At 44.4% G+C, this 24,946-nt stretch overlaps 2 protein-coding genes across 2 annotated transcripts in view; both read right to left on the reverse strand.

The window, feature by feature from the left end:
* ncapg2 (non-SMC condensin II complex, subunit G2) overlaps window positions 1–18,335 on the reverse strand; it is a 35,674-nt gene extending 17,339 nt beyond the window's left edge. Inside the window, exons 1-17 of the mRNA XM_056299746.1 lie at window positions 18,236–18,335; window positions 17,891–18,093; window positions 17,333–17,518; window positions 14,980–15,094; window positions 13,846–14,003; window positions 13,258–13,392; window positions 13,073–13,167; window positions 11,718–11,874; window positions 11,424–11,516; window positions 11,164–11,289; window positions 6,826–7,005; window positions 6,542–6,694; window positions 6,114–6,336; window positions 1,034–1,131; window positions 665–829; window positions 433–503; window positions 57–210 (exon numbers count right to left, since the gene is read on the reverse strand). Of these exons, the coding sequence (XP_056155721.1) occupies window positions 57–210; window positions 433–503; window positions 665–829; window positions 1,034–1,131; window positions 6,114–6,336; window positions 6,542–6,694; window positions 6,826–7,005; window positions 11,164–11,289; window positions 11,424–11,516; window positions 11,718–11,874; window positions 13,073–13,167; window positions 13,258–13,392; window positions 13,846–14,003; window positions 14,980–15,094; window positions 17,333–17,518; window positions 17,891–17,968 (2,187 nt within the window). The 5' untranslated portion in view covers window positions 17,969–18,093; window positions 18,236–18,335. The remainder of the gene's footprint in view (window positions 1–56; window positions 211–432; window positions 504–664; window positions 830–1,033; window positions 1,132–6,113; window positions 6,337–6,541; window positions 6,695–6,825; window positions 7,006–11,163; window positions 11,290–11,423; window positions 11,517–11,717; window positions 11,875–13,072; window positions 13,168–13,257; window positions 13,393–13,845; window positions 14,004–14,979; window positions 15,095–17,332; window positions 17,519–17,890; window positions 18,094–18,235) is intronic.
* Window positions 18,336–20,992: 2,657 nt separating this feature from the next.
* esyt2b (extended synaptotagmin-like protein 2b) overlaps window positions 20,993–24,946 on the reverse strand; it is a 40,277-nt gene continuing 36,323 nt past the window's right edge. The window contains exons 17-24 of the mRNA XM_056299233.1: window positions 24,788–24,874; window positions 24,507–24,656; window positions 23,487–23,839; window positions 23,064–23,162; window positions 22,518–22,649; window positions 22,036–22,141; window positions 21,145–21,194; window positions 20,993–21,038 (exon numbers count right to left, since the gene is read on the reverse strand). Of these exons, the coding sequence (XP_056155208.1) occupies window positions 20,993–21,038; window positions 21,145–21,194; window positions 22,036–22,141; window positions 22,518–22,649; window positions 23,064–23,162; window positions 23,487–23,839; window positions 24,507–24,656; window positions 24,788–24,874 (1,023 nt within the window). The remainder of the gene's footprint in view (window positions 21,039–21,144; window positions 21,195–22,035; window positions 22,142–22,517; window positions 22,650–23,063; window positions 23,163–23,486; window positions 23,840–24,506; window positions 24,657–24,787; window positions 24,875–24,946) is intronic.

The raw sequence follows: 24,946 nt of genomic DNA on the forward strand, positions 1-24,946 counted from the left end.
AGCCCTCCACACCTGCATGTCAAATGCAGTTCTTATGGGTTGCGCTGATTACTCACCGACTTCTTGGGAAGGGCTTCGCTGAGCCAATCAGTGATGAGCTGAAGAATGTCACCTGCCTGCCCCCAGCCACACAAACAGTCGATCAGCTGGCTGTATTGTCTCTGCACTGCCCCCGGGCCAATCCTCCTCAGCCTGGACAAAACCCCATAGCTGGCAATGGGAAAGGACATGAGATAACAAGTTAGAATGATGTGTGCTAGAGTGAGTGATAGACAAGACAGACTAGACAGAGGGTATGGGTCAGACAGACAGATATACGGTTGATAATCTTTACTCAACAAAAAGGCAGTGACCGTCAAGAGTTATCCTGTGGATGTCGGAGATGGAGACAGAGACAGAGACAGAAATAGAAAGACGGCGTTTAACTCGGACCTGAATGTTGGAACGGTGGCTGGGGGCATAAGAGAGGCCAGGAATGTAAGAGGAGCAGTACATTGCTCATCCTGAAAGACAAAGAAGAGAGGGCCATTGCAAATTTGTGTGAAGGAAGATAAAACTTAAATCAGAGAAAGGGTGAAATCAAATAAACACATAAATTAACAAATAAAAACTCTTCCAAATCCTAAAATGACTAGTCGTCATAAGTCTTAGAGGTGGATTTTACCTGGAACGTGTTGAAATACTTCGACATAACATTGCAGAACTTGGCTGTGGCGTACTCTTTGGCTTCTTTGTTGTGTTCCAGGGCCTTGTCGATGGTTTTCCACAGGATAACGACCACCTCCAGCAGACTTGCCACGATGCCCATGTCTTTCCCTGACAGGATAGTCTGCCAATATATTTAGTACAGAATTATGAGTTTCAAAAAAATAAAAAATAAACAGCCATTGTTGTGTCCAGTACCTTCTCTTACCAAAGTCCTATTGCATTTTACTTTTTCCAACAGCACTGGAAGAAAATCTTCCAAGAATTTTCACAATTTTTGAAATCCATTATTATTTGCATTATTGTGTGAGGAGTGTCAGGATTTTACTCTGCTGTTCTCTTTGTTGCTTTCATCCATGTCGGTCATGTCAGCAGAACTCTGGACACAGCTGTTCAGAACACGCCGGATGGTCAGCATCAGTTTTACTGGAACCACAGAAAAAAAAAGATTAAAAAAGAATAAATAAATAAGACTTTTTATATATTCTACATGACAGATTTTTCTGGATATCACTCCAGGAAGACTGACCAGTTTCACTACCCAAGTCAAGACTAGTCACACTAAGTCAAGTCCCTTTAACAAGTTACATTAGGGCATACAGTGCCTTGCGTAAGTATTCAACCCCCTTGACAGTCATCAATAATTTCTGGATTATAAAAGATACTCACACATCTGTTCCTGAACATTATTTTTGTGAACCCATAAGCTCTAACAGCATGTTCCCAAAGCCAAAATAAGTTGTTTTGCTGACTTTTTATTAATAAATCAAAAACGAAAATATAGTGCTCGCATAAGTATTCAACCCCTTGTGCTCTGAAAGCTCGAAGTTTACACAAATGATAAATTATTTCTAAAACAAACTCAGGTAAACACCATTGGACATAATTAAGTGTGCACTTGGGATGTTCATAATTAACCGTTTAACCATTAACCGATAATAAGAATTTTAACCAATGAATACTGTCAATTAAACGGTTAAAAAATTTATATTTATATATATGTGTGTGTGTGTGTATATATATATAGAGAGAGAGAGAGAGAGAGAGAGAGAGAGAGAGAGAGAGAGAGAGAAAGAGAGACAGCTGATGATTGCTTATAGCATGAAACAGGCTTGTACTGTCTCATAAAGAATTTACTTGACTCACTGAATTATATACTATATAAAGTAATTAAGAAAAGTTTTCTGCGTAGTAAAAGAAAAACAGGCTATATATATCAATCAACTCATGGGGGCGTGTCGACACGTGCAACCAACCACACGTGCTTACAATCATGGTGTGCAAAAGGAAGTACTGTGTGGGACAATTTCGACCGAAAGGACAATGAGGCTATTTGTAAAATATACAATGCAGTACTGAATTATAGCAGTACTACAAGCACAATGCAATACAACTTGCGAAGCAAACATCCACAAGCACCGGGTGATGGAGGACAACAAACTTTGGCCTCCATGTTAGCAGGGAGAAGATGTGATGGGCAGCAGTCTGAGATAACTCAAGAGAATCTGTTCAATGGTGGAGAAAGACATTTTGCCCATCAGCGTGGTCTGTGGCAAGGGTTTTCAAGAGCTACTGGGTTATATCGAGCCTAAATACCAAATCCCATCAAGACTGTCTATTGCCTGTTGAATTGAAGCCCATTTTGCAGAGAAAAAACAAGAGCTTAAAACACAACTTGCTAGCACTAAGTTTGTGGCTCTTATGACCGACTGCTGGATGGCGCTCACAACAGAGAGCTACATGACAGTTACATGCCACTATATCGCTATTAACAGAGTAAGCCAGGCAGAAACATGGCTCACAACCTCACAGCTAAACTAATTGATGCGGTGGAGACTTGGGGACTTACTGGGGAAGTGTCTGCACGTGTCCATGACAATGCATGTAACATCACTGCTGCTAACTTTCCCGGACGGGGGAACTGGGACTCAGCTGCCTGTTTTGTGCATACACTGCAGCTGGCGGTAGATGATAATAATACTAATAATACTAATCCTAATAATCATTACATTTATATAGTGCTTTTCTAGACACCCAAAGCGCTTCACATTGAAGGGGGTAACTCACTTCAACCAACAATATTAGCAGAACGTTCAAAAATATGTAAAAACACAAGATTAATAAGAGATACAGCACTTAAATACCCTTGGATTTAACATGTATGTGCATCGGGTTATCACTGCAGCCGGGCGACTTGTCAGGCACTTCAACCACAGCACCCCTGCATCCAAGGCACTGGAGGCCAAACGAGAACAAATAAAACTTCAGAAACACCAGCTCATCCAGTCATGCAAAACTAGATGGAATTTGGTGTGCAAAATGTTCACAAGATTTCTTGAACAACAGTGGGCAGTTACAGCTGTTCTGTCCGACTGAAGAGTAACAAAGCTGCAAGAAGCCAGAAGCCTCGAGATCCTGGACGAATACTGGCAGATAATGGAGGAGACTGCACCTGTGTTGGAGACTTTAAAATGTGTGACCACCGTCGTGTCCACAGAAGAGGTTTCGATTTCCAACATTTACCCCATCACCTTCAGCCTCCTAAACACACACCTGATGAGAGCTGAGGATGACAGACGAATAGTGACAGAGTTCAAGGCGAAGGTTCCGCAGTCCTTGAGTGACTGCATGAAGGTAAGCTGTTTCATTTACTTATAGGTTTAATATATGCCTGTGTATTTGTAAAATAGACAGGCAAATTTGAAAAAAAAAACATTTGTAAACTCATATGACAAGGGCATACGAGTTTAAATACTTCGGGTAAACTGTCCAAAGTAACGGGGTGTGCAGAAGAGAGGTGAAGAAGAGAGTGCAGGCAGGGTGGAGTGGGTGGAGAAGAGTGTCAGGAGTGATTTATGACAGAAGGGTACCAGCAAGAGTTAAAGGGAAGGTTTACAAGGTAGTTGTGCGACCAGCTATGTTATATGGTTTGGAGATGGTGGCACTGATGAGAAGACAGGAGGTGGAGCTGGAGGTGGCAGAGTTGAAGATGTTAAGATTTTCATTGGGAGTGATGAAGAAGGACAGGATTAGGAACGATTATATTAGAGGGACAGCTCAGGTTGGACGGTTTGGAGACAAAGCAAGAGAGGCAAGATTGAGATGGCTTGGACATGTGTGGAGGAGAGATGCTGGGTATATTGGGAGAAGGATGCTGAATATGGAGCTGCCAGGGGAGAGGAAAAGAGGAAGGCCAAAGAGGTTTATGGATGTGGTGAGAGAGGACACGCAGGTGGCTGTGTGACAGAGGAAGATGCAGAGGACAGGAAGAAATAGAAATGGATGGTCCACTGTGGCGACCCCTAACAGGAACAGCCAAAAGTCGTAACACTAGTATTTTTAAAATAGCCTAGGAACTATTCAAATATTATTATTAGCCCAAGCATATTACTACCCCTCTTCTCTTTGGCAGTCCATCGAAACGATGATGACTGTGATTGCAGGTTAAGCTCAGCAAGCATGCCTGTGGGCCATCAGGCCTACATTAGAGCGACAATATCGTCCACATTTGTCACAGACGAATTTTGTTTGAGTTGGTCTGTTATGTCTTGCATAGTGGGCCTTATCATAGGCTTCTTGTCTCTTTTGTTCAACGGCTGTTCTCAATTGTCTTACTGTAGAGCGCCATCTCTGTTTGTCCAGAGCCACTGTCTCCCAGCTGAAGTCATATATGCAGCAGGTCTTCATGTGGCGCTTGAGCACATCTTTGAAGTGTAGCTTCTGGCTTCCCCGCTTCCTTTTTCCCTGGCACAACTCCCCACAGACAACCTCTTTTGGTAGGCGGTTGTCTGGCATTCTTCTCTCATGGCTGGTCCATCTGAACTGGGAGGCTGTTAATAGGGCTTCAACCCTGACAGTACTAGCATGTCTCATTAGTTCCACGTTGGGCACCTTGTCTTCCCATCTGATTCGCGGCAGCTTTCGCAGATGACGAAGCTGTATGCTGGTGAGCTACCCCTAGCGTGTATTGTTACTATCAGCCATTACTATCATTATCATTGACACAACAGTCTTATGAATTAAGAGGGACATTAAATAGGCTATATTGTTCACCACAGGTTGACACGGATGAGTTAGTGGCCAAACCAGTACTGATCACATGGACCCTCGCCATAAACTTCTCCCTTTTCTTGCACCAGGGGAGAGAGAAGCTGCAAAAGCAAACCCTGTAGAAATCTGTGCTACTGTGGAAGTGACCACTGAAGATGATGAAGATGAGCCTGGCGCTGGCACTAGGGGGGGGGGGGGGGTTGGTGAGGCAGCTGGCGCTATGGGGAGAGATGACGAGACAGTGGGGCCTGCTGCCCGGGCTGGAGTTGTATGACACCGCCAGGGTAATGCCACGACGTTGCTCCTGGGAGACGACTACAACACCACTCAACAAGCTAATGATCCAGAGACAGAGGTGGACACCTATATCAGAGACAATCCCCCCTCATTGTATGTCTTGATGCATGCTCAATAATCTAGGTAAGAAAATCAAATAAGTTTGAATCAGTTCATCTGGATATGTTTATTGACAGATACGTTTCATCACTCAACTAAGTGACATCTTCAGTCTAAACTGCCTGCAGGTATCCCCACTCCTTATAAACAATACGGTACAATACAGTGCCTAAGGGCCCAGACACACCAAACCAACTAGCGGCGATGAAGGCCGACTGTTGCGTTGCCTCACGTCACCTGCCGTCTGGGCCAAAAAGTAGCACTTGAAGACTACAGCCAACAGCCAACTAGCTGTACCTTCTGCACTGATTTGCTAAGCTGAACAGGCAATCAGAGTGATCTCTCTCACCGATGGGCTCCGCCGATTCAACATGCTGAATTGGACAAAAAGCTGCCGACAGGGGTCCGACTAGTGCTGATGGTGCGGGACACTCCGCAAAAACTAGGGTCACGGATGCTCACTGACAGCCCGACATTGGCCGACCGACGGCCTGGTGTGTCAGGGCCCTAACGACCAAAACCAACAACCAGTTATATGTGCAAATATGGGTGACCTTTAACTAGAGTTTCAAAGGCCATGTGTACTATTCACAGAGGATTAGGGATTGTTGCAATCACAGCATTGCAAAATGGCGACAGATGTATAACAACAGAAATCAACGAACAGTTTCATGATCAAATATGAGTGTGCCCATTAACTAGAGTTTCAATGACCGTGTGTACTATTCACAGAGGATTGGGGAACAGTTGCAGTCCCAGCATTGCAAAATGGCGACAGATGTACTTTTAGCCCTGAAGATGTCACTTAGTCGAGTGATGAAACATATCTGTCAATAAACATATCCAGATGAACTGATTCAACCTTTTTTGACCTCTCATTGGATACGAATCCCCAATGGTGTGCTGCTGTTTGGCACAAGCCATGCTTCATGACAACAGCAGTGGCCGTGGGCTGGACTTACCTATGTTGGTGGGCGCCGTGTATATGTAGGCAAGCTGATAGAACTTCCTGGCAGCCTTTCGGTTCATCTGGATGAGGGTAATGCAGCGATTGCACCACTCCACCTCCGCTTCATTGACGGGGAAGAAGGACTTGAACAGGAGGTTGACAATGCGCTTGGAAACTGGCTTGGAGTCCACGGCCAAGCGGGCCAGTAGGTGGTCCATGTTACACACATCCCAAAACTGGACAGTTGGGGTGCAAAATTGTAAAATTAGGCTACTGAGGTCGATTTTTTAAATGCAGCCATTACCTTAAGAGGCCAAAAGGTTCAATGAAAAGACCTTTATAAATCATGTCAAAACACTCAGACACCCAACAGGCTTCAGAGCAAACTTACTGGAAACTGTTTCTTATATTGGGCAAACAGGAAAACACCTGCAGACTTACCTTGGCAGCACGCACTGCTTTGACCTTGATAAGGAGATCAAGGAAAGCTATGCGGACTCTCTCCGAGTTATCATGAAGGCTGTATTTCAGAGCTGGCAAGAGTTTTTCCAACAGTGGATGGCTGAGAGGATTGTCCAGGACAATAGCCAGGCACTGGAAGACACAGCAAACCAGCCATGAGTATAGGAAAAAAAAATGGGGGGGTATGCATTAGCATTGCCATAAATTCCAAAACATAGTTGGCACTTGGAAGCATTTGAATAGATAAAAGGTACTTTTCACACCTTGAAGACGGCGCAACGGACGTCCGGGGAGCTGGTGTCAGCTGCCAGCTCTATCACCAGCTTCTTCAAGAAATCTGTGATGACAGTCGCGGGAAGGAGCTCCCAGCATCCAGCCAGGATCTTACAAACTCCCAGGGTAGCTGTGGAGCGCACCAGGGGGTGAGGGTCATCCAGAAGAACCTGATGACAACAGACAGGTGTTCTAGATGCATAAATCAGATATTTCTTTAAAAACACACACACATATATAAATACTAGCAGAGGTACCCGGCGTTGTGCGGGGAAAATGTTCTCACCAAAACAACCAACACGATCTGATCTTTACAATATAATCGATGATGAAATATAGGATAATTTATGATACGATACATGTGATAAACGAATGTCGAATAAACTAATGTTATTAATGAAAATGACCAAATATCATTTTCAATCCATTCATCAAGCTTCTTTGCCAATGTATGTGTTAATCGTTCAGTGCTCAAGCGCCTCAGGGTAAACCATGTTGCATGTGTTGTGGCAACAAAATATTGTCATGTGCTTTGTGATAAGTAAGTTAAGAGTGCTCACCACTCTCACTCTTGCAACTGCAAGAGTGAGAGTGGTGAGCCCTGTTAATCCAGGGTGACAATCTGCACTAATAATCCTGGCATAGAGGCTGAAAAATTCCTTTGATATGATGTAACAACGTATGGCATCGAATATCAAAAAGATACCACATTTTGCCACAAAATAAACTAAATTTCGCAAATAAATAAAAAATTTTAGTTGGTTTTTGAAATATTTTTCGAACTGTGCAATCCTTGGAAAGTGCTGATTCTAAAGACACCTTTCTTTTTGTTCTACGATGAGTATTTCTGGAGTGTTAAGTGAACATACAAACATACACTCTTGCTTTATATATATATATATATATATATATATATATATATATATATATATATATATATATATATATATATATATATATATATATAAATACCTTTCTTTTTGTTCTACAGTGAGTATTTCTGGAGTTTTAAGCGAACATACAAACATACACTCTTGCTTTATATATATAGAAAGATAAGAGAAAAAGAAAGATTATATATATACACATATATATCATCGACCTGTAGGTATTGCCGTGGTTCGTGAGTTATAGTACACCTGGGTAATCGAGAGAGAAGAGAGAGGCTTAGATGACCGGAAAGAAAGAGCTAGCACTTGCGACAAAATAAAGTCAATTTCGCAAATAAAAATTTTTTTTACTAGGTTTTTGAAATATTTTTCGCACTGTGCAATCCTTGAAAAGTGCTGATTCTAAAGATACCTTTCTTTTTGTTCTACAATGAGTATTTCTGGAGTTTTAAGCGAACATACAAACATACACTCTTGCTTTATATATATATACACACACACACAAACACATATCTATATATATATATATATATATATATATATATATATATATGTTTAAAGAAACACTCAACGGTAGAAAGTGCTCAACAAAAGCAAAATAATCCAGCGAGTCAGTAAATTCTTTATGACAGTACAAGCCTGTTTCATGCCATAAGAAATCATCAGCTACTTTATTAAGCTACTTTATTATTTTTTATAATTATTATTAAGTTACTTTATTATTTATTTATAAGTAGCTTTATTGACAGCTGATGACTGTGTATGGCATGAAACAGGCTTGTACCGTCTCAAAGAATTTACTTGACTCACTGGATTTATATATATATATATATCACACACAAACACACAGTTCATTTGTATGGACATACATTAAAAAAGTTACCACAATAAGGCTGTGGATGCCTGCCGTCAGTTGAGACTGAAGAGGTCACTTAGATGAGTGATGAAACGTTTCTCTCAATAAACTGGTCTAGATGAACTGATGCAACTTTCTTTGATTTTCTTACCTGGATTATTAAGCATGCATAAAGACAAGTCTGACGATAGCGTGTTGAAATCTTGCTAAATGTCTTGATGCATGCTCAATAATCCTGTTAAGAAAACCAAAGAAGGTTGAATCACTTCATCTGGATACAATGTTTATTGACAGATACGTTTCATCACTCAACTAATGCCCCTTTAACACTACATGGTACCGGCATGACTCGCAGTGTCGTTTTCCATTACCGTAACAGTACCCCCTCAGTGTAGCTGGTCTGCATTGATTTTGGTACCTGCTCCAGTTTTTTTTTTTTTTTTGGAACCTCAACAAAGGCGGTACCAGAAAAGTGGTAACAGTTACCAAAATGCCGGTACTTTCCAATAATAGAAAACGAAAAAGTCGAGTCGAGTTGAGCCGGTACCATGTAGTGGAAAAGGGGCATTTAAGTGACCTCTTCAGTCTAAACTGACTGCAGGAATCCCCATCCCTTTTAAACAATACAGTTGTATAACGACCAAGACCAACGACCAGTTTCATATGCAAATATGGGTGTGACACTAACTAGAGTTTCGACGGCCATGCGTACTATTCAAAGAGGATTAGGGAATGTTGCAATCACAGCATTGTAAAATGGCGACAGACCAAAACCAACGACCAGTTTCATGCACAAAAATGGGTGCGACCATAAACTAGAGTTTTGATGGCCATGTGTGTACTATTCAGAGGATTTGGGAATGTTTGCAATTACAGTTGAAAGATGGTGACAGATGTACTCTTAGCCCCCCTCCCCCCCGGTTCACGGATGGTCGTTCCCTCTCAACATAGATGCCCTCTTTCACTCCCCGTTCAAACTAGCGTTCCTCCCGATCAAGGTTGTGCATATCCTCATTCTTGAAAGAGTGGCCACTGGCCTGTAGATGGGTGTAGACTGTGGAGTCCTGGCCTGACATGTTAGCTCTCCTGTGTTGTGCCGTTCTCTTGGCCAGCATCTGTTTAGTTTCCCCAATGTATAAGTCATGGCAATCCTCCTGGAACTTAACAGCATACACTATATTGCTCTGTTTGTGCCAGGGGACCCGATCCTTGGGGTGGACCAACTTCTGGCGCAGTGTGTTTTGGGATTTGAAAGCAACTGAGATGCAGAATTTGTAAAATACGCGTCTCAGCTTTTTCAACACTCCTGCCACATACGCAATTATGACTCGTTTACGCTTAGGAAGCTGTTGTCCTTCTCTCTTCGATTGGGCATCTTCCTGGCTTTGACTAACGCCCAGTTAGGATAACCACACTTAACCAGGGCCTGTTTAATGTGGGATTTCTCCCCTTCCTCAGCCGCTGTGTAGGTGGAGACCTTGTCAACTCGGTGGTACAGCTTCCTGATGACTCCTAGTTTGTGCTTCAGTGGATGATGAATCAAACCTGATCAGTATGTGTTGGTTTACGGTAAACATCAACAATCAAATGTTCCCATCACCAATTGCAATTTCAGTCTAAGAAGGCTAACCTGTCATTTTTCACATCCTTCCTGGTGTACTTGATGTGGTGTCCACAGAGTTAATGTGGTCGGTGAAATGTGGTATTGCCCTGCAGTGGTGGCTGGTGCTAACAATTTTTTTTGGGGGGGGGGGGGGGGGCGCAATTTACCTTGGCACAGCACCAAGGTAAATTGCGCCCCCCCTCCAAAAATTGTTAGCACCAGCTGCCACTGCTGCCCTGAGATTTAATTTTAACCGAGGTACCGTCAACAAATCTGAACCAATGGCTAGGCGGTGTCCCTGGATAGGACATCAGAGCCTTTTGATTGTTGAAACTCTAGTTAATGGTCACACCCAAATTTGCATATGAAATTGGTCAGTTTCAGTCGTTATGCAACTGTATTGTTTATAAGGGGTGGGGATACCTGCAGTTAGTTTAGACTGAAGAAGTCACTTAAATGAGTGATGAAACATATGTCAATAAACATTGTATCCAGATGAACTGATTCAACTTTCTTTAATCTACATTAAATGGTGTCATGTACCACCTCCTAACTGTCCTTGTTGCCATTTGCTCGAGACAAATTAACTCTTCTTCTTCGTCTATTGATTCTTCTTCCATAAGTGAGCCCATAATGTTTTGCAAAATGTTACAGGAAGTGGTCTATGAAATGTTGGACATTTAACTATGAAATGTCACAAGTCCATGTCTGCTTGTTTTTAACACTCTGTAAGCACATTTGGATGTGTCACATCCTTCAAGATAGAAAAATTTGATATTTTAGATTGAGGATCAAGGTTTGTTCCAGGGTGTACCTCCAGGATTAGTACATGTTGTGACTATTTATAATCATTATAAGATGTATGTTACCCTGTGCACTCTCCATATGACCGAATTAACCTGCTTGTACATCCGGTACCTTCCTTCCATGTAATACGGTTTCTCAGTCTCTGCCCCAGAGGAGCTTGAATGGCACTTACCATCAGTGTGTCCAGTTGCTTCTGAATAGTTTGATTTATACTGTCACTGCCCTCACCCGGGTCATGGACTGCAAAGGCCTCAGTGAAAAGGAAGGTGGCATTGGCACGCACCTCAAAGTTTGGAGCCTGACGAAGTCAAGGGACACAGAGAGAAATTATTGTCCGCACATTACACTTTACATTCAAAGATTAAAACATACTGAGTTACAGCGAAGGAGCTGAAAGAGTGGTGAAATGGAGCAGTAAATCTGTGGCCTTACGCTAAGGGCTCTCCACAGAATCGGCTTGTAGAGAATGTAGAGCATCTTGTCCACCTGATTGCAGCCCTTCCTCTTGTGGAAGTAGCTCACAATCTGAGTACAGAATGGAGGACATTAGAGATTAAGACACTTACAGTACTTTAGAAAGTAGATTTAATGCAGAAAGAACATGATAGAGTAAAGTATATAGTGTTGGTAATCTATGTACACTATGGAAGTATTCTAAAGTATACTCTATACTATACTCTAAATGAGTGTCCCACTTGGCTGTCAAGGATGTCAACACCGGTCTACCTGTCTGACTTTGGCATGGGCAGCAGATGCTCTATGAAGCAGAATAGCATGCTCCATCAAGTTTTGAATGCAGATGCTCTCAATCTTCTCTTGGAAGTCCCCAGAAGCCTTCTTCCACGCTCTAAAGTAGATCTCTGCAATATGGTTGACCAGTGTCCTTAAGAGAAGCGCAAAAAAAACATTTATTTGTTTCAGCATGAGATCCTACTGGAGATCAAAAGCCTGCGGCAGGAGGGTAATCCTATGGCGAGTGAGCAGAGACCATCCTTTGATAGAAGGAACAAGGTTTAAGTCCCTATTAGTGTCATCTGTTTTATTCAAGTGTCCCTTTGCAAGACACCAAAACCCTCCTCTATAGGCTTGTGCTGATTTGCGATCTGAGCGTATATCGACGATTGAAGGGATGATCCGATGATTGGTTTTTCCTACACTGATAACTAACTTACTATCAGAACTAATATGTTATAAAAGTAATCTCTAGAATCTGCACCCTACTGTGCATTTAGATGTTTCTGGTGGAGCGGCATGCCTGCCCGCTGAGCCCCATTAATCAACATGAGTGATTTTTAAATCCTTAATTACAAACCAGTTCGCCGTCTCTTTTCTATGGCTCTAACACCCCGCCTCTCCGTTCTCCATATACCTGCTCACCAAAAACTTTGCTCTAAGCTCTATAAGAGTAGTTAAAAATTATGGATATGATTTGGATTGTGGTATTAAATATAATAAGATAATAATGTTAAACAGAACGTGATGCTGCGATATTGTCGCACCAAGCACAGACACAGACTTTTTAAAAAAAGGGAGTCATTGTATGAATAGGAGACACTGTTATTAAATGGATTTTTTTCAATGTTTAAATATTTTAAAATACAATGTTCACACTCTTTTATAAAAGTTTATTCACGTAACTTTAACTGTATTGCTTGCAGAAAGCCTAAAAGTCCAATTATTTCAACGCTCCAGGCACTGAGCCACACTCAAGATGATTAATCAAAATATTTAATCCAGTTAAATTCTAACATCAATAATTTAAAAAAATACTAAACAGAAAATAATGTAATAAAATTAATAAATATACTACTACTACACTCTTTGATACCAAGCCCAAGTCGTCCATGCTGGCATTTCACTGGTGTGCCGTGACGCCCCCCACCCCTTCCTACTCCTACCGTCCCCTGGCGATCGTATCGCCTATTGGCGGTCTCGAGTAGCCACTCTCCCCACCTGCCGCCCAATAACTGCTGGGATAGGCTCCAGCATCCCCGTGACCCTGAGAGCAGGATAAGCGGTTCGGATAATGGATGGATGCCCTATTCCATACAGTAAGCCCTAGATAAAAGAAAGCATCTTACTTGGAAAGGAACTCCAGCTGATTTTTGATGGTGCCATGGATCATCCAGATGAAGTTGATGTGCCAGCTGAAGAGAAACACCAGGAACCGCTTTCCCTGTCACAAAATGGAAACGAACTCGGTGACAGTGAGCTATAAACACACACCTAGACACACACAAAACGCACAGAATCCCATTCTACTCACATCATCATTTCTGATGTAACTGGTACAAAGGAAGCACTGTAACAGCAGGTTGATGATATGCTTGTTGTCCTCTGATGTGAAATCCAGCCCGAGAAGCACATCATGAAGAACCCACAGTCTCTGAATCTCCGACCCCTGACAACATACATAACACAGAGGAATAAGCATCAAATCCCCTAAGACCTGGTGCCTGCGAGACCAGCCATCTCTTTGAATCACTCGTTTCTTTTACTAAAATCTATACTAGTATGAACTTGTAGCGGCTGCCATTTTGCAAGTTAAAACAACATGTTTTAAGTGTGCTCAGTATGGTTCTTTTCCACTGAGGACAGTAGAACAATCAAGTTGTTTGGGGTCTACAATTTTAAGCCAGCCTCTATGGTGAACTTAAGGCTACTTAGTCCACAAACACACAACACCTAACCTGGACACGGCCAAGCAGCTAAACCTTCACAGATCTTTCACTCCTCTAACATTTCCTTTCCCATTTTCCTACTGTTTCAATAAAGCACTACAAACTTTAAGAAGACAAATGGGATGTCCTCACCCCCTTAAGAAGTCACACAGAACCGAGCTGATGCAATTTACCGGTTTCTTCAGAATGAAGCTCTTCTGCAGAGAGACGAGGAAAGCGGTACGGCCAAACTTTTCCTTCTCCTGCAGTCCTTTCTTCCACCAGGCCTCACACAGTTTCTGGATGCAGAGCTGGAGTGGTGCCTCTGAGACAGGCATTGAGGCCAAAACATCTGGGGATGAGAAACAACGACAGAGAGAAAGTGTGATCAACTACCCTTTAATCATTTTAAAAAGTAATCAAAGAAGGTTGAATCAGTTCATCTGGATACTTTTGTTGACAGATTCATTTCATCATTTGTGTGTCTGACATTCTTGTGTAAGAAGTCAGGTTGTTGTGAAGCATCTAGTGTGTTGGTGTAGTGTTCTGTGCCTGTCACGTCTCACTCTTAGCCTTCACCGCTGGCTAGCAGAAATGCGAACAGGAGAGCCGAGCACATAAGTCTCTCCCTGCCAGTACATAGCCTCTCCCAACACCAAGTCCTATGTAGTGCCTCCTCGTGGAAACACACGGTAACCGGGTACACCTTGGACCCTGGCTGAACTACAAGGGACTCGGAGGTCTGGCCCCTAGATGTGCGGTACGCAGGCCCACCGGTGTGTGGATATTCTGATGCCTATGAACCAGCCCTCAGCTATGGGTTAAATAGTGCCACTGCTTAGTGGATACCTCAGGAGAGGAATAGGCTTACGGGAGTAAACCCCTACAGAAGATCATCCACAGAGCTGTCGTTTTTTTTTTTCTTGCCCTTTTGTATGTGTTTAAGTGGGAGAGTACTGCTGGCGTCGTGTGTGACTGCCGCTTCTCCCTCTCGTAGCCCCCCTTCCCATCCACCCCTGTATGTTTGTGCTATGTTTATCTGTTGTCTTGTTTCACCCCGTTTATTGTAAAGGGACTTTGAGTTTTAGAAAAGCGCTAAAAAAGATTGATTTATTATTATTATTATTTCATCACTCTAACTAAGTGACCTGAGCTGAGTAGTGAAACGTATCTGTCGATAAACATTGTATCCAGATGAACTGATTTAACCTCCTTTGATTTTCTTACCTGGATTATTGAGCATGCATCAAAACACTTAAAAAGTAAAAAGAAAATTTTCTTTGAAAAGAGCAAGCGAACGCAGAAAATAAACGGAGACTAAGGCCTACCATGAAGCCTATCAGCACAGTCCAGCAGAGTGCTATATGTGTCACCATCTTGCAGGACATTTACAGACAAAGTCACCACCAGTGTCACGCCCTCCACAACAGACATAACGTGTTTCTGAAAAAGATAAACAAATACATAAAAAATGTAAACAAAGAAGGACAACATGTGGTCACATACATACAAAAACAGAGCATAAGCGGGCAAAAATCTATGGTGATATGTCAGATTGGACAATTACCTAATGTCTTTGCTTTGTAGTGGTCTTTTCTATTTTTGGCCCTCCTATTGTGATAGCCTGTTGCCAAATGTCGCCTGTTGCCAAATGTCACCTGTTGTGACTTGGTACTTTTCCCTGTTTCAGGTTTTGTTAACATGTATTAGTATTAAATGGTTTTAGCATAGCAGTTGTTTATAGATATAAATATGAAACAGAGAGGATTAGTTCAATATTCATTGAGGCACTTTTAAGACAAGTTTGATAATAATTATTGTTGCTGGGTGTGTTTCTGTAAATTGTAAATAAAGAGATGAATCCACCCTATCAGGATCACCTGCATTGGCTCTGTGTAGTCTCTACCAAAATTCAAGGCACTGAACTTTGGTAGAGACTACACATATTAAGCATATTCAGCACCGGTGATCCAAATATTGTTTATGTGATATTTACTATATTATCTATCTGGGCTAAAAAACAAAACAAAACTACACACCATTTTCACGATCTAACTATTGTGATACATGATAAAGTCTATCTGAGGGTGTGTGCACCTCATCCCCTTAGGCTCTCTGGATGTAATACAAACATGTCTTGATGCATGCTCAATAATCCAGGTAAGAAAGTCCAAGAAAGTTGAATCAGTTCATCTGGACACAACGGTTATTGACAGAAACGTTTCATCACTCATCGAAGTGACCTCTTCAGTCCAAACTAACTGCAGATATCCCCACCCTTATAAACAATACAGTTACATAGTGACCAAAACCAACAATCAGTTTCATATGAAAATAGGCGTGACTATTAACTATAGTTTCAGTGGCCATGTGTACTATTCACAGAGGATTTGGGAATATTTGCAATCACAGCATTGTAAGATGACGACAGATGTACTCTTAGGCTTGTACATCGGGGAAACTAAACAGACGCTGGCCAAGAGGAAGGAACAACACAGAAGAGCTAACACGTCAGGCCAGGACTTTGCAGTCCACACCCATCTAACAGGCCAGTGGCCACTCGTTCAAGGATCAGGATGTGCACATACTTGATAGGGAGGGATGCTGGTTTGAATGGGGAGTCAAAGAGGTCATCTATGCGAAGAGAGACAACCATCCCTGAACCGAGTGGGGGGGGGGGCTAAGAATACATCTGTCGCCATCTTACAATGCTGTGAGGCAAACATTCCCAAATCCTCTGTGAATAGTACACATGGCCATTGAAACTCTAGTTAATGGTCACAACCATATTTGCATATGAAACTGGTCGTTGGTTTCGGTCATGCCACTGTATTGTTGTTGGTTTTTTTTGGGGGGGGATTTTCCCTTTTTTTTCTCCCCAATTGTACTTGGCCAATTAACCCACTCTTCCGAGCCGTCCTAGTTGCTGCTCCACCCCCTCTGCTGATCCAGGGAGGGCAGCAGACTACCACATGCCTCCTCCGATACATGTGGAGTCACCAGCCGCTTCTTTTTACCTGACAGTGAGGACTTACGCCGGGGGATGTAGTGTGTGGGAGGATCATGCCATTCTCCCCAGTTCCCCATCGCCCCCGAACAGGCGCCCCGACTGACTAAAGGAAGCACTAGTGCAACGACCAGGACACACATTCACATCCAACTTCCCACCCACAGACACAGCCAATTGTGTCTGTAGAGACACTCAACCAAGCTGGAGGTAACAAGGGGATTCAAATTTGGAGATCCCCGTGTTGGTAGCGCTCCCCTGTTTTGTTTATAAGGGTGGGGATACCTGCAGTCAGTTTAGACTGAAGAGGTCACTTAGATGAGTGATGAAACGTTTCTATCAATAAACGTTGTGTCCAAATGAACTGATTCAACTTCCTTTGACAATACAAACATAAAAAAACAATGCCAACTTTCCTGGCTTTATGACAATTATTGGGACAATAACTTGGAAGGATGATGGACTGCTGAATATGGAGCTGCCAGGGAAGAGGAAAAGAGGAAGGCCAAAGAGTAGGTTTAAGGATGTGGTGAGGGAGGACATGCAGGTGGCTGGTGTGACAGAGGAAGACGCAGAAGACAGGAAGAAATGGAAACGGATGATCCGCTGTGGCGACTCCTAACGGGAGTAGTAGTAGTAGTAGTAGATGGATGGATGGACTGAGGTGAACTCACAGGGTCTTTGGCCTCCTCCCCGCTCTCCATCCTGTCCTTCTTCGGTACAGAGCCCCACTGCTCTGGGGGGAGCTCCAGTAAGACATGCTGGAGAAGTGTGGCCAGTCGGCCCCACAGAGCCGCTCTCTGGTCCCAGGGCAGCTCCTGCACCACTTCCTCCACATCGAAGGGGTCTGATGAGACCTTCTGCTCAATAAAATAAAAAAAATAATTTAAAACATGCAAGGCGACAATGAAAACAAACTTGGAGCACAGTATCCCCAGAACAGGTATACAAAAACGTTGTCGTCAGCCTCAGCAGACCATTGACCGGCACCGACTCGGTATCAATTAAGGGGGTCTGACGGCAGACTGGAGGACACTTCCAACTCCTCCTGGTCAAGTTTAAGCGTGGCTTTTTGGGTTCGCCATCCGGGAGAGCGGTCGCGCTTCAACATCGCCATCTAGTGGCGACTATGAAGTGGCGCTTCGTGTACGGCACACGACTACGGTTACGATTCTCAGCGGTCGCGGGTTTTGACGGAATACTGGTTAAATACGCCGCGCGGCGTTACTCACGTGTAGCTGGACGAAGCGCAGGAAGCCGCCTACGTTTTCTTTGCAGGCGGCGTCAAAAAACGCCTCTCGCTTTGACATGTCGGTGAGGGCTTTTCCGGGTCACGGTTAACTAGACGTTACGCGTCCCTTGTCGGTCCACAGAATGGGACTCATGTGAGACGAGGGTTACTGTTGTTGCTCGTTTACCAAGCGAGGCACCGTCCCTGTACACAGAATCAACACAGCGGGGTGTCAGAGAGGCGGGTAACGTATGACGTTATCGGCAAAGGTTACCGGGCAATACAACCCACCCCCCCCCCCAAAACTTACTGGGAAGATGAAACACGACGTATTAAATGTTCTTACCCAAACGAGCACCACAACAGCTGCGTTTCTCACCTTCTTGCTTACGAACCGGCGAGCCAACGGCGCGACGGGCGCCCACAGCAGTCTGGTTTAGGTCGGGGGTGCGGGGAAACCCGCGCAAATTTTGATTCTTCCGCCACTTCCGGCTTTAACGCGTTGCTATTAGCAGTATCAACACTAGATGGCGCCAAGCACTTTTAAATCTTGGCCACTCGGACTCAAGGCACGGCCACAGCATAATGGACCCGTATAGCTATACTTAGCACAAAAAGTAAGGGAATGTGTGTTTGGTAGATGATGTCTTTGTTGTAAAAATGCGTCTTGGCAATGAATCTTATACCGTTGGAAAGCCTGTTTATTTCCCCTTTAAATGGCGCCACATTTGTAAGGAACGTACTGTAACGTGCATGGATTAGAAGACACGCTGGCCGCTGGGTCTGACCCTTTAGTCGAGCGGTTAGCGACGTCTCCTGCGGTGCGGGCGGTGCGGGCGGTACGGGTTCGCTTCCCGGCCGCGGCACTTCCTGCGGTTGCGTTGTCCCCCGAATCTCGCTACAATACATTTGTGGGATGAGCAGCAGAGCTGAGGATGTGGGTTGCGCTCGTGAGAAATTTGCCAAATCTCCTCTGCCAATGCCAAACAGCTCATCTTGCTGCTGCTGTTGACTCCTGTTTTGAGCTTCTGGTACCCCAGGTGCTGCCTATCAGCTGCCTGATATGAGATTTATTGCCAAGAAGCATTGTTACAACAAAGAAATAATCTGCCAAACACAAATTTCCTTACCTTTTGTGCTACGTTTATGTATCTGTTTATGCCTATCTGTAGGCAGAGCCTACAGGCAGTGGCGCCCCCAGAAATTTTTCATAGGGGGGGCCAAAATGGGGCCACTGAAAATCTTGGGGTGGCACACCAAAACCAAAAGCCATGACCAAATTTCGGGAATTCTAACGATGCTGTTGTAGTATACTGTAGGCTAGTTGAAAACTGTCAATATGAGAGTTAAGAAAAATATACATTATTGATTTAAATGAACAGCACCTAATGTAAAATATCAGATAGAAGCATATTCTGCATAATCAGAAGCATATTCTGTATATGCGACTAACCCAGCCACTGAGGACGCACAAGCCAGTGCATCCTTAGTGCCGGTCCCAAGCCCGGACAAATGGGGAGGGTTGCGTCAGGAAGGGGATCCGGCGTAAAATCTTTGCCAAATCAAATATGCGGATCATAAATAAGACCGGATGATCCGCTGTGGCGACCCCTAACGGGAGCAGCCGAAAGTAGTAGTAGATTCTGTATATGCGACTCATGGCTGGGGGGGCCAGCGGGGGGGGGGCTGGGATAGTATCAGGGTGGCGGCCACCCCTGGCCACCCCTTGGGGGCGCCACTGCCTACAGGTTACCTCACTATTTTTCCCGTCTTATCTATGTGTTTTAAACTCTAGTTGAATGTCTTGCGTTTTTTTCTTGTTCTAACGATTAAGCACATATTTATGTAAATATGTAAATAAAAATACGTCTTATGCATGTTTTCTCATTTAAAAAAAAAAGAAAGACTCAAGGCACGTGGCGTCATCGCGTGCGGCTGGACTACGCGTGCCAAAAAGGCTCGAGCGCAAAATTAATTTTTTTAAAAACAAACAAACCACACCAACCTCGAGAGAAACTGTTTATTCTTCGAAAGCCTTCGGGCTGCTTCGTCGTTCAAAAGTATAACTTCAAGATGCCAAAAGTTACATAGTGTCTTTTTAAGGCACAGGATCGATGACAAGAAAAGCGGGACACGGGTGTTTGAGATCCGCAGGAGAGCCGGATCGGATCTGCACGGCGAGACCGGCTGCAAGCCCCGCGGTACCGTTCTGCCAGTCCGACCGAATAAATTATTCAAGCCACGCTGCTCAGAAAACGAGTTCGGTGCCAAATGACCCACGTGTCTCCTCGGAGGTTCCTCGCTTCGTTCGTTTTCATTCGGCGCTGCTGATCGAAACTCTCGTTGAGTTCTCGCGACACATTAAAATCCCACATCACAGCACAATATACGTTCGTAGCCCTGAACTGCAGGTACACCCAACTCTCCAGTTTGTGAGGAAAATAAACAGAAAGCCTCTGATATTGCACGGTCTCCCTAAAATATACAGCGTAATCATTTTACACTTTGCATTATGTGCATTCGCGGTTGCAGAGACAAGCATGAAGAACTAGAGGTAAACCACCAATTAACACTCCATGACAATTAAAAAAAAAGGAAAAAAGAAAAAGAAAAGAAAAGATAAAAGCAAAAGCTGCTACTTTAAACCACTTAACAGGCCCCTCCCGTCCCTTTGGTGAGAATATTCCTGCAGAATATTTTACAACATCTGAACAAACTGAAAGTGATAGCACAATAGTTTCCCCCCCTTTCAGGGAAATACAGTATGGTGGGTAGAACGCCATAAAAACCACTTCACATTGCAAATGAGCACGTTTCATCCATGGCGTATTTACAGTAAACACTGACGAGGTACAAACGAGACGGTTAATGCCTTAAAATGCATTATCTTCTGATTAGGAACAGTATGCGACAGAGAAATCACAGGAACTTTTTAATTAAGGTAAACTTCAGTTGAAACTTTTAACAAAAACTGTATTAAAAAGGTACGTCGTTGAGGCGGAGGAGTGCCTCAATAAACAAATGTGTCCTTAGATAAACAAGAGCACTATATTACAGCAGAGGGATTTGCATCACTATGTAAGAGTGGATCTTTTTGCCCTTCTCATGCCTGCAGACTTTTTCTCGAACCATCTTCAGTGAGATCATACCTGAGGTAAGAATACATAAAAATAATATAGCACAAATTAATGAACTTCCAAACCAGACAAATCACTTGACAACACACAGTCAAAAGATGACATGAGACAAGTTTACCATTGTGTCCATCCTTTTGATATGTCTTCCCCACTCAAATCTACCAGCACCTGTGTGAATGTACAAGAAAACAAAATCATTTCCAATTCACCTTCCCAAAAAACTGGCCACGGGTCAAAGGTCATCTTCCCTGGCCAGGGAGGCTACAACAAATTTCTCGCTTTTGCAGGTAGATCTGAGCAGTTTCCAACAAACCTGTTGAAAAATCTATCTATCCATCCATTATCCAAACCGCTTATCCCGCTCTCAGGGTCGCGGTAATCCTGGAGCCTATCCCAGCAGTCACTGTGCGGCAGGCGGAGAGACACCCTGGACAGGCCACCAGGCCATCACAGGGCCGACACACACACATACACACACAAACACACCTTGGCACAATTTAGTACGGCCGATTCACCTGACCTACATGTCTTTGGACTGTGAGAGGAAACTGGAGCACCTGGAGGAAACCCACGCAGACACGGGGAGAACATACAAACTCCACACAGCGGACGACTCAGGACGACCCCCAAGGTTGGACTACCCTGGGGCTCAAACCCAGGACCTTCTTGCTGTGAGGCGACTGCACACTAACCACTGTGCTACCGTGCTACCCCCTGTTGAAAAATTACCCTATAAAAGTGGAGAGCAGGTGCCCGGGTAGCGTAGCGGTCTATTCCGCCTACCAACACGGGGGTCGGCGGTTTGAATCCCCGTGTTACCTCCAGCTTGGTTGGGCGTCTCTACAGACACAATTGGCCGTGTCTGCGGGTGGGAAGTTTAGGGTAATTGGCCAAGTACAATTGGGGAGAAAACGGGGGGGGCGAAAAAAAAAGTGGAGAGTGTAGGCGAGGGCTTAGGTTTCTGGATACACACAAGTAAAACAGAAGATCCACTTCAGTTGACAGTTACCTTTCCCAAGAGACCTTTGTGTTTGGACAGAATGTTCCCTCCATTCTTCACTGCTACATCCAGAGTCCTCCTGTGAAGCTCTACCATAGAGACACTGAACTCAAACCTATGGGGACACACACACACACACACACACACACACACGCACACACACAGCGTTAAAATCTGCAACCGATCCCTTCAGTTTTAAGATGCCATAAGTGGGATTTTTGTCAATAATTATAGATTTCTGACATTAGTTATGATGCTGCCAATAATCAAACAAAAATTTAACTGTAGTTGGTGTAAACATAATTAACAGAGTGGTGCACAAGGTCCTCAGAGCTAACTTAACATAACTAATGTGTCAACGATCCATATGTTCAGGGAATATCTAACAGTTCCTAGAGAAATATACATTTCAGAGGTATGAAACACTTCAAAACACATAGTTTACATGTCCAAACACAGAGAAGGAAACTGTCTGCGGTGCTTGTCCTCACGTCTGATCATAAACAGGGTTAAGGGTCCTCTTCAGCGTACTGGTCTTCCTCCTCCCCGTCCTGCTCTTGTCGGGCAGCAGATAAAGCCGTACGAAAGGGTCTGAGCCGTCTTTAGTGAACGCTATCAAGTTACTGAGGACACACAGAGCAGAATGTTTTCCCCGTCAGTCACATGTTGCTCAAGATAATCCTTGCTGATGTGTTTTCACGCCTCTCTGCGCGGCTCAAACCAAAGCACAACAACGCCGTCGCCAAGGCCTAATATCCTAAACCGCGTTACATTGAGTTTAAAGGACTTAAGGGAGAGTCGTTCGTGGAAGAAACATGAGCCGCACTCGAAGATGAGTCTCCCTTAAATGATGCTCCCCGAGCTGAAGTCGTGAGCGCTCGCCGTGTACAACACTGCTACCGCGTCCCGTCGCGGGCCTTGTAAAGTGAAGCGGTGCGTGTTATGATGCGCTTAAACTAAGCTGCCCAGCATGTTTGCTGGTGGGACTTTCACAGTGAAAAAAGGGATGCGCAGCAGGCGACCGCAGGGGTTCTTACCGACAGGCGTGCACCACCACGATGAGCTTGTTCCTTTGGGAGCTGTGCCGCATGGTCAGCTGGACCTCACCCAGCGGGTACTGGTTGGGAGGAGAGCCGCTGGAAATACAAGTTTATCTGTTAAATGTCTGCATACTGTAGCTGCATCTGTGCAGTATGTCATACACTGTAGACAGAAATAGATATTCTGGATAACCCGTGGATTAACAGATAGAAAATTAAGATGGAGACATATCACCTTTGGACAAGAGATAATAAATAACAACTGAAACGGCAGTGGAAAATAAATACATAAACCCACAAGGCAATAAGAAATAAATCTGATAGGCCATTAGAATTTAAAATAAATTATAAAACAGATCAGCGGATGAGTAGACAGTTGCATCAGGATGAATGGAATATTATGAAATATTTGTGCTTTACTTCTGCAGCTGGCGGAGCCTTTGCTGGAGCTCCAAGGTGGCGAAGGGCAGGGAAATGTCTGAGGCCAGGCTAGGGGTGGACTCGTTGTGGGGCAAGTGTTTCTGGGAGGTGGAGATACAGGTGCTCAGGCTGGAAGTGCTGCGGACAGGGCTGGCCGAGTACGGCTCACCATCCCTGTGCTGTAAGGTGAGGGTGGACGCATCTATAGGCGGCGGCAGGGTAGGTGGAGGGAGAGGGGAGTCCGAGGCGGACTGTCTCTGGCAGGGGCCCGGGGCCGGCTGGGTCGTGCTAGCTCTCTGCACCCGGACCGAGGAAGGCTGGTCGGATGCGCTCTGCTTCTCCAGGCACAGGATCTATGGCAAAAAAAAGCAGGTATGAATGAGAATTAATGGAGGAATAACTCCTCCCTCATGTGACAGAGCTCCAGCCAGTGTATTTCCCCAGCCATATTTCAGCCAAAAAAATCTGATTAAATCCTGAAGGAACAAATCACATCCCTCCCTACATTCTGTCCTGCCCTGATATCCTGTTTTACTTGGAAATTGGTCACATTTACAGCAGCACATCCATCCATCCATTATCCAAACCGCTTATCTTGCTCTAAGGGTCACGGGGATGCTGGAGCCTATCCCAGCAGTTATTGGGTGGCAGGCGGGGAGACACCCTGGACAGGCCGCCAGGCCATCACAGGGCAGACATATACACACACATTCACACCTAGGGACAATTTAGGACAGCCGATTCACCTGACCTACATGTCTTTGGACTGTGGGAATGAAACAGGAGCACCTGGAGGAAACTCACGCAGACACGGGGAGAACATGCAAACCCCACACAGAGGACGATCTGGGATGACCCCCCAAAGGTTGGACTACCCCGGGTCTCAAAACCAGGACCTTCTTGCCGTACAGAAGCATGTCATCTTTAAAATTCACTTGACAACTGGATATGATCAGAGCTCATGACACCACACCATGCACACAGTCCCTTTGCAGGGGCATGCTGCGGCCCATTGTTTACCCTCAGGGCCATCCTCAGTTTAACGGTGGAGTTGGGTCCAGAGTTCTTGAGGGGGAAGCACTGAGTCAACGTCATGTCCTCCTCCGCCAACAGGCTGCTCAGGGGCACAGTCAAATTACCCAGGGTGCATTTGTGTTTGTCATCCTTCACCTGGGCGTAGATAAAGCAGATTTGTCGTGAGTGAGGCAACGCAGTTGCCTCCGTCACTTAACCGCGCTGCGCCGTGAAAGAGAAGAAGAAAAGGCAGGTCTCATGGGTGAAACATTTAAATGAGCTGCTACCTCCACCTCGAGCTCTTGTCTCCGGGGGTTGTGAACGAGGAACGAGAACGCTTCCTCCCACAGAGGCTCACGGGTCTTAAACCGCACCTTGAGCGGGGGAGGAAAAATAAAAGGGAAGTCGGTTGTTATTTAGAAGCTGCTTTGAACTCAGAGACAGAA

Source organism: Lampris incognitus, chromosome 19 (genome assembly GCF_029633865.1).
Source record: "Lampris incognitus isolate fLamInc1 chromosome 19, fLamInc1.hap2, whole genome shotgun sequence".
Lineage (NCBI taxonomy): Eukaryota > Metazoa > Chordata > Actinopteri > Lampriformes > Lampridae > Lampris > Lampris incognitus.